The sequence below is a fragment of the Oncorhynchus masou genome, chromosome 11 (genome assembly GCF_036934945.1).
Source record: "Oncorhynchus masou masou isolate Uvic2021 chromosome 11, UVic_Omas_1.1, whole genome shotgun sequence".
NCBI classification, from domain to species: Eukaryota; Metazoa; Chordata; class Actinopteri; order Salmoniformes; family Salmonidae; genus Oncorhynchus; species Oncorhynchus masou.
This window is the reverse complement of record NC_088222.1, coordinates 52,109,363-52,119,042: the sequence shown is the minus strand read 5'-3', so window position 1 is coordinate 52,119,042 and position 9,680 is coordinate 52,109,363. Positions and strand designations below refer to the sequence as shown.

Here is a 9,680-nt window from a genome sequence, read left to right as displayed (position 1 = left end):
GTTTGTACAGTACCAGTCAAAAGTTTGGACACACTTGCTATTCCATGGTTTTTATTTATTTTTACTGTTTTCTACATTGTAGAATAATAGTGAAGACATCAAAATTATGAAATAACGCATATGGAATCATGTAGTCACCAAAAAGTGTTAAACAAATCAAAATAGATTTAATATTTTAGATTCTTCAAAGTAGCCACCCTTTGCCTTGATGACAGCTTTCCACACTCTTGGCATTATCTCAACTAGCATCATGAGGTCGTCACCTGGAATGCATTTCATTTAACAAGTGTGCCTTGTTTAAAGTTAATTTGTGGAATTTCTTTCCTTCTTAATGCATTTGAGCGATTCAGTTGTGTTGTGACAAGGTAGGTATACAGAAGATAGCCCTATTTAGTCAAATACCAAGTCCATATTATGACAAGAACAGCTCAAATAAGCAAAGAGAAATGACAGTCCATCATTACTTTAAGACATGAAGGTCAGTCGACGCAGAACATTTCATGAACTTTTAACGTTTCTTCAAGTGCAGTCGCAAAAACCATCTCATGAGGACTGCCACAGGAAAGGAAGACACCGAGTTACCTCTGCTGCAGAGGACAAGTTAATCCGATTTACCAACATCAGAAATTGTAGCCCAAATTAACACCTCACAGAGTTCAAGTAAGACACATCTCAACGTCAACTGTTCAGAGGAGACTGCGTGAACCAGGCCTTCATGGTCGATTTGCTGCCGTGAAGCATGGAGGAGGAGGTGTAATGGTGTGGGGTGCTTTGCTGGTGACACTGTCAGTGATTTATTTAGAATTCAAGGCACACTTAACCAGCACGGCTACCACAGCATCTGCAGCAATACGCCATTTCATCTGGTTTGCGCTTAGTGGGTCTATCATTTGTTTTTCAACAGGACAATGACCCAACACACCTCCATGCTACGTAAGGGCTATTTGACTAAGAAGGAGAGTGATAGAGTGCTGCATCAGATGACCTGGCCTCCACAATCACCTAACCTCAACCCAATTGAGATGGTTTGGGATGAGTTGGATGCAGAGTGAAGGAAAAGCAGACAACAAGTGCTCAGCACATGTGGGAACTCCTTCAAGACGGTTAGAAAATAATGTCTTATGCTGGTTGAGAGAATGCCAAGAGTGTGCAAAGCTGTCATCAAGGCAAAGTGTGCCTGCTTTGAAGAATCTAAAATATTAAATATGCTTGGATTTGTTTAACACTTTTTTGAGTTACCACATTATTTCATGTGTTATTTCATAGTTTTGATGTCTTCACTATTATTCTACAATGTAGAAAATATTAAATATAAAGAAAAACCCTTGAACAGTTGGTGTGTCCAAACTTTTGACTGGTACTGTATGTAGTGTATGTGGACGTGTTTGGGTTTTGTTTGGGAGTATAAATTAGTGTGTGAGTGAGTGTGTATATGGCGTATATATATAGTCTAGTGAGTGTGCGTAGGGTCAGTGCAAGATAGGGTCGGTGCCCAATAGGCGAAGGACACTGTCTACCGGTGTCCTAGTTCTCTAGCTACCTATCCCAGCACTCTCCTGCTGTGTACTGGAGTCCTAGCTATCACACAGTGTCCCTCGCTCCATCCTGCCAAACACCTGCCCTCGCCTTTGTTAACAGAACTGCGGGAAAGCAGTGCCCCGCCTCCTAGTTTCAAAAATAGAGGTACAAAGTGGACACCCCAAATTGTAGGTCACATTTACACCCTTCTCTCTAGATGGGCCAAAGTCAAAATTGGCTACATCGTAATAATTCATGAAAACTAAAATGAGCTTATTGGTCTTACTTTAAGGTGAGGGTTAGGCATTAAGGTTAGCAGTGTGGTTAATGTTAGGGTTAAGGTTATGGTTAGGTTTAAATTAAGATTTTATGACTTTATGGCTGTGCCAGCTAGTTACCACTCTGCAGAGCTGCCACCAGAACAAGATTCATGATGAAAAATGCTAACCTGCCTCTTTATTGTAACTAATTTACATTCTGGTTATTTTGTGATTAGCCTTTAATATACTGTGAACGAAACATGACATGGACTCGCCAGAGTGTGAAAATCCCAGCAGCGTTGCAGTTCTTGACACAAACTGGTGCACTTAAATATTTTGTCTTGCCCATTCACCCTCTGAATGACACACATACACAATCCCTGTCTCAATTGTCTCAAGGCTTAAAAATCCTTCTTTAACCTGGATTTAGCAAGTGACATCTATAAGGGATCAGAGCTTACACCTGTATTCACCTGGTCAGTCTATGTCATGGAAAGAGCAGATGTCCCTAATGTTATGTACACTCAGTGTATCCTGTATTATTCAATATGATTTTGTAATGTAAACATTGTAATATCTACTGTGAAACAAGATCAATAAATATCCTTAAGAATCAGCCAAAGACTGTATACCAAGGCACAACTTCAAGAATGCCACACATATGCCTGGCAAGTTTCCCTCATGCCCACAATAATTCTAGACCAACAACAGGGGGTAGAAACCCAATGGTCTTATCTGTTACTCAACATCAGTGCCTGGTCTTCGTGCCTCAGTCATCATTAAATATAGTTGACACATCAAGTGATGAAGATGAGCCCTCCCTGAAGGTTGTGGTGGTGGTGAGCCAGAATTCACACAAGCTGCTGCTACTCACTCAAGCTGCAGCTGAGCTGTTGCCCATGGATGCCACCAACAGGGGGTTGGTGTATGTCCGAAACCTCCTTCACCCTGTACACATACTGTATAACTCTGAGCTGAGCACAAAAACAATGCAGGTATAATGGGTTGGCTCTGGGCGGCAGGTAGCCTAGTGGTTATAAGTGGTGGGCCAGTAACTGAAAGTTTGCTGGCTTGAATCCCGAGCCGACTAGGTTAAAAATCCGACGATGTCCCCTGGAGCAAGGCACGTCAAATCAAATCAAATCAACCCCAATTGTGCCTTTAAATTACTCTGGAGAAGAGCATTGACTAAAATATGAAACTGAAGAAGGTAATACAATGGATAAAGATGTTGATGATTTGGCATCCTCCGTGATAGAGATTCTGTTTTAGAATCCTTTCAAAGGTCCCATTTCAGATATGTACCGTAAAGAGGTAGAAGAGGTGATACAGACCAAATGGCTTTTGGCACGTTTTCCCACAAGATAAATCTGACATAAACACTTCTATAATTTGTCTTGAATCTGAGTGGTGCCATGAATAATATGCTCTTAATGTGAAATGATGTTGTCTCTACCATCTGTCTACCAGCATTGAAATTAGCTCACGAGGAAAGTAGAGCACATTTATTTATGTTTTTGTCTGGATTGAAAATAAACGGGTCTTTTGTTGTTAGGAGCACATGGACTATATCTTACCTATCTTTCCCGTCTCAAGCAAAAGAAGACCAGCATCTGTCAAACAGAGCTGTCTGATCTGGATGTCAGAAGGTGAATTCACCAATTTGTAAGTCGCTCTGGATAAGAGCGTCTGCTAAATGACTTAAATGTAAATGTAATCTTGATGTGAATCCAGTTGTTTGAAGGGCACTCTATACTGGCAAATATCAACTGGGTGGTTCCAGCCCTGAATGCTGATTGGCTGACAGCTGTGGTATATGAGACTGTGTACCATGGGGTATGACAAAACATTTGTTTTTACTGCTTTAATTACTTCAGTAACCAGTTTATAATAGCCTTTTTTATTGAACATGCACTACATTCATATATGGAAAAACACAGATACATTTAGAAAGACACATGTTAAAATTAGCTGAAAAACACACAATTAAGGGGGTTGTAGTACTGCTTGTCCACTGTGTTTGCCTTCTTTTTTTGTTATCTTAAGAGTGCCATCCAAATAGAAGGCCCTACACACACTTTAATTGAAGCTGGCGTGGATGAGCTATTTTTGTGATACATTTTCAGCCCAACACAGAGGTTTGTGTTGAGATGTAGCATCATCTTGTGGTACATTATGAATACCGCATCTAGGAACATTTTGTTGTTTAATGCCCTCTGTTGGTGCAAAGGAGAATTGCAGTTGTACCTGGCCTATTCACTCACATGGGAGGACCATTGAGACGAATTCCAAGAGAAATATGGTTGTAGTTTATATATATAGTTTTTTTTCCCCATCACATATTAGGGAAATCAGTATTTGGGGTTCAGAAAAATATCTGTGTCCCCAGCCTCAGTCTATAGAGGCCTGTCACATGTGGCCCAGGAGTGTTCAGATGTATGGTGATGGGTCGGAGCGGTCACACATCTGCAGCTCCATGTGTGAAGTGATGCCAGAGAAGCGCTCCTGTAGGGGCAGCAGATAACCCAGGGCCTCTCCCTGAGAGATGGGCCCCATGTAGCGGTATGGACGGATGTTGAAGATCTTCACACAGTACTCTGTCATACAAATTAAGAAAATGCTGTTAATGGAAGGGAGATAACTCGGTGAACGACCCTTGCGTGATGAGTAACCTTGAGCAACCAAGACCTGAAGACTTGCCCAGGCTTTAGCTCAGTGGGACAATACCATCTTGTGATGCACATCAGACCTTGGTTATGATAAAGCGTGAAACAATAGTAATATGAACAATACCCATTTAGTCCCAGATCTTCTTGCCATGATAGCAAACACAAACGGGCACTAACACACATTAGGAAGCCGTGGAAAACTGCTTATTCCCTCATTCTTCAACACTGCACTGCAATCAGATGATCGTTCATTTGTTCCCTGTGAGGCCTAATCACGCCACAGTTTGCACAAAGATGAAAGAGTCTGACAGAACATGTGTTCCTCCCATACTGCAGTTCAATTAGAGGTAGTGAGGACCAGAATAATGTTGTTTACCCTGTTTCAGGCCAGGATGCACACGGCTAATGCAGACGCATGGCTGCAGCCTTAACGACGGCCATTACTGGAGATCATTATGCGTTAGCTGCCTTTGATGGGAATTCAAAAGCAGCCAGGTCCATGTGTCAAAGGCAAAGGGGAGTTCAGTGGGATCTCAGCCCTCCTCCACTAGCGTGGCTAATCCCTCGTTACTTCCTCCATAACGAGACATTAGCCTCTGGCCTGGACAGAACACCTGATGCCCCATTACACGCTACTAGATCGTCTAGAAAGGTTATAATGATTTAGTTAGAGCTGTTCAAGGTTTCGCTCTCACAGTCATGGTATAGGAGCATCCTTGAGTTACCAGTCTCTTGTGTTGTTTTTTTCCCGCTGAATGTGAAATCTACGGCAATGAAGCTACAAGTGTATACTGTACAGTATGAAGTGCTCACCGGAGTTGGTAAGTTTAACGCCATCGTACTGGATACCCACCACTGGCCCCCTCAGGGTACCTGAGAAGGGGGCGTTGACAATGCTGTAATCGTCACACACCACATCCACTGCCTTGTGGAGGCTGTCATCATCTCTGTGAGAGAAAACATACAAAATATGTTTAACCTTTGATGCAAACGCATATTTAGACATGCCTATTTACATGTTACTCATATAGCAGACGCTCTTCTCCAGAGTGACTTACAGGAGCAATTAGGGTTATGTGCCTTGCTCAAGGGCACATTGACAGATTTTTTTCGCCTAGTTGGCTTTGGAGATTCAAACTAGCAACCTTTCGGTTACTGATCCAATACTCTTAAACTTAACCGCTCGGCTACTCGCCGCCTTAGACGTGTGTTTCAACCTATAGTGTCAATAATGTAACGTAACCCATCTTTCTGTGGTTTAAACATGAGCAGTGTCAAGCTCAGAGAGGTATGATGAGCTCTGTGAAATGTCCCCAAAAGAGGATAAAATAGGCCCCCTCCCATGTCAGAGACCTTCTAGAGTTGAAGCCCCCACAGCCAAACAAGTCACAACCCCTCACTCTGTTGTTATGGTGACCGGCACACAGGACGCTCCAAGCACCGGCTGTAGGGACAAGACATGAGACTGTGTTACCACTGAACATAGCAGAAAGCCAAAAGACTCCTAATGTGAACTACCAAGCAGAGTGTTATGGAGTAGTGTGTCACCTGGCATACAGCACTGGTGTGTCTTAGGTGCAGCACACTTGTCCTTCAGGTACCTCCCCTGACAGACGTAGGAACTGCGTTGGCAGATGCCACCGATGCTGGAGCAGACAGTGTCGTTCCTTAACTCCTTGTCCCTTTTTGGACTTCCTGTCTCCTTCCCTTTGACCTTTTCGTTTTGGGTCAGCTTCTTTCCCTTCTTGTTGTTTCCCACTGTTGGATCCCTTTTGACCTCAACAACACCTTCGACCTTCTTCTTCTTTCCTTTATTGTCTTTTCCCACCTTCAAATCCTTGTTTACTTCAATGACATCTCCGACCTTCTTCACCCCTCCGTCCCTTTGCTTTTCACGTTCAAGAGCAAAACCAAACAGCAGGACTTGGATGTGAGAGAGAGAGAGAGAGAGAGAGAGAGAGAGAGAGAGAGAGAGAGAGAGAGAGAGAGAGAGAGAGAGAGAGAGAGAGAGAGAGAGAGAGAGAGATGGGGGGGGGGTGACTTCTCAATCACTCTCAATTAATTAACTTGTCCTGCAACAACGCTGTAAAAAGCATGCAGGGGCCTCCACAGGTAAAACCGTAACAAGGCGCTAACTTCTAAGCTTAGAGGTTAAAAGGCAGGTTGTAGCTATTCTGACCGGCATCCATTACTCCCACCCAGGCCTCAACACTAGAGTTGGATCTTCATTAACTCTATTACTCTGCACAATGAATTTCCAATCAGTCATGGCACCTGAACACACAGGCCGGACCTTGTAATTGAAATGAGCTACTTATCACTAAGGCATAGTCAGGCCTTACGGAAAGCAATTTTTCTCTGGCACACGTGACACCATTGTAACCTCGAGGAAATGCAGTGGGGTTGGATTTTCTAGATGAATCAATACTAATTGATTACCCAGGCAGCCCCTGATATGAACACACATCTCAAACACAACTAACTGCACATGCTGGTCCACATGGAGTTGTTGTTAGGTTAAATAGCACTCACTGGTAGTTTTTATACAACCAGGCGGAGCCCTGTTTCCAGATACTTAGACAACACGACAACACAAAATAAGACACTCTATTTACATGGTAGAGTGTCTTATTTTACTGAGACAGACAGTTGAATAGTTTCATTGCCTTAATAAGAGTGTTATTTTGTTTAATTGCTGTCCTGTAATTACTTTGCCACCGTGGCCTATTTATTGCCCTACCTCTCTTATCCTACCTCATTTGCACACGCTGCATATAGATTGTTCTACTGTGTTATTGATTGTGTTGTTTGATTACTCCATGTGTGCCTCTGTGTTGTTGTGTGTGTCAAACTGCTTGGCTATATCTTGGCCAGGTCACAGTTGCGAATGAGAACTTGTTCTCAACTAGCCTACATGGTTAAATAAAAGTGGAAGGGGAAAAAGGGGGGGGGGGGAAGGGGGAAAGGGGGGGGGGGGAATAAAAAAAAAAAAAAATGGATGCTGCCTGTCTCTCACCAGTCCTTCAAAGCCACTCTGATAGCTAGCGCCTAGCACCCTGGGTTAGATGCAATGTTGCACGAAACACTCCATCATGCTGTAAATGACAGCCATTCCACCAATAAACTGATGCAACCCCCCGAGGATTCTGTTTTACATTCATTTACAGCCACTTAATATGGTTCTCTTCATGCACTGTTGTTGTGGGGGTGCTCGGCACGGAGTGTGTTTATTGTTTTGACAGAAATCCACTTTTAAAATGCAACCCCTCTTCCATGGTGCATGCTCTAACAGCCTGCTCAATAGCCTGCATTTACTACTGGACTATATACTTACAGTATGCCAGAAGAGCTGAGATCATGGAGTTTCTTAACAGCATTCTGGCAGTTTGGACAGGCACTCCAAAACCTACAAAAACAAGAATAGGAACAAGAATTGTTACGTAATGTTCGGCAAGCATTCGATTTTGAAGAGTTGATTCAAAATAGGAGACTGAATACACTCTCAAATAGATAGAGTACTTTAGTATAGGCAAACGTGTAAAGCTAGGTCTTGATAGTAAAGTGTATGCAGTGCTTACCAGTCCTGTGGAGGAGTTGTGTGGGTGTTGTGAGGGCAACACAAAGAGAAGACTGTGTGAAACCAGGTCAGCCCAGTCTTGAGTATGCATCCCTCCTGGCCACAGGACATTCCACCACAGTCAATATTGATATTGGCATTTAAAATGACATATCCACCGCCCAGTCTCTCGCTCTCTCTCTCCTGAACGGACCGATTCTTCACTGTGTTTCCGCTCCTAAAGAAACTGCTATACCCAGGCGAACCTGGATCCAGATCTATGCATCCATTGCCGCTCTGACTTTTATTCATTGTAAATCGTCATCAGTGTCGTACTCAGCATCTTCAACTCTCCTTCAGAACCAAAACAGTACTTTTCTCCTTCAGCGCCATACCGGAGTAATCATATCTCTAAAACACGTGTTTTATCCTGCAATAATACGGTTTTACATGTGACCGTGCCACGTCAGCGTTAGTATGGATGGAAGCCTTTGAGTCTCGTGAGTACATCTCACCGCTGCCTGCCCGCCTGTCAGAGCTTTACTTAACAAGATAAAAAATAAAATAAAAACATTATTCTCGAGTTCACGAGATAATTAGCTTTCGGCAGGCACACAATGCAACTCCATTCAATCAAGAAAATGAATTCACTCCACTCTATTTTGACCATTCAAATGCTGCCACGTGAACATAGCACATGATGGGCAATCTGTAGGGAGCCCCTTTGATGACCAAGTGTGCCCAACAGCACAGCACCAGTCAGGCTGTTATGTCTAGTACAGCTGGGTTATAGTCCCTCCCTCCCCTGGGGGAGTTATGGGACTGGACCAGGCCACTGGTGGTGTGTCGACACACTCGGAATCTTAATGTGGTGGGAGAAAAGGGGTTTTGGTGGCAGAGAGAGTTGAGCCTTTTCAGCCGGTCGGCTTTGATAATCAAATATCTGTTCGGGGGATTATGCTGATAGACATATGGCAAGGAATTAGAGATGGGGGTATGTTGGCTCAGAGTGCCTTTTGGGTACATGCGCCACATTCCCTAAAACTCCTCGGAGGATACGAGTGACATTTCACTCTGGCTGCTTCTTTCAGTCACTTTGTTCTGGCTTCTTCAAGGAGACAGGGAGAGAAGAGGAGAAGCCACAAGTGTTTCCTAGCAACAGTGTGTCCGCAGCATTCCCCCTTCCTTCTCTACCCCACACTCCCTCCTTCCCCGAGTTGCAGCAATGCACCACTTGCTCCAGAACCTGAAATACATTCTAATTCTCTTGACTCCCCGCTCCCTTTCACAAAATGGAGGGCAACATAAAATGACATTCAAGCCTAACAATCTTTAAGGAAAAGGCCCACAGAGGGACAGTTCCCTGTAAAGGTCGAGGTCAAGCAATTTCGTGGGAGTCACAAACCACAAGCAGACAAAATGAAGAAGGCCCACTGTGATATTTCACCGCTTTAGAAGCTATGCAGCTACTTGGCAAAGCCTGATTTCTCTCAAAGCTGGGGAAAAGAGCTGTCTCACAAAATGCTGGAGCGCATGATGGATTGGAGCTCTGCTTTGTGCAAATCAGCTATCTCAACACGGCTCCAAGTCATGACCACTTGGCCGAGTCGATCTGTAAACATATCTGAGGGACTTGGGGAGGGGGCTCAGGCAGACTGCCTCAGGGAAGAGAGGAGT

The 9,680-nt window shown here is 43.7% G+C and overlaps 1 protein-coding gene across 1 annotated transcript; it reads right to left on the bottom strand.

The window, feature by feature from the left end:
* Window positions 1-3,662: 3,662 nt before the first annotated feature.
* On the bottom strand, window positions 3,663-8,748 carry LOC135548006 (uncharacterized). Its single transcript, XM_064977202.1, has 6 exons — window positions 8,026-8,748; window positions 7,782-7,853; window positions 5,996-6,370; window positions 5,801-5,891; window positions 5,261-5,394; window positions 3,663-4,375 (listed from the first exon to the last, which is right to left on the bottom strand). The coding sequence occupies exons 2-6, from the start codon at window positions 7,822-7,824 to the stop codon at window positions 4,209-4,211; spliced, it is 810 nt and encodes a 269-aa protein (XP_064833274.1). The 5' UTR covers window positions 7,825-7,853; window positions 8,026-8,748; the 3' UTR covers window positions 3,663-4,208.
* Window positions 8,749-9,680: the final 932 nt, after the last annotated feature.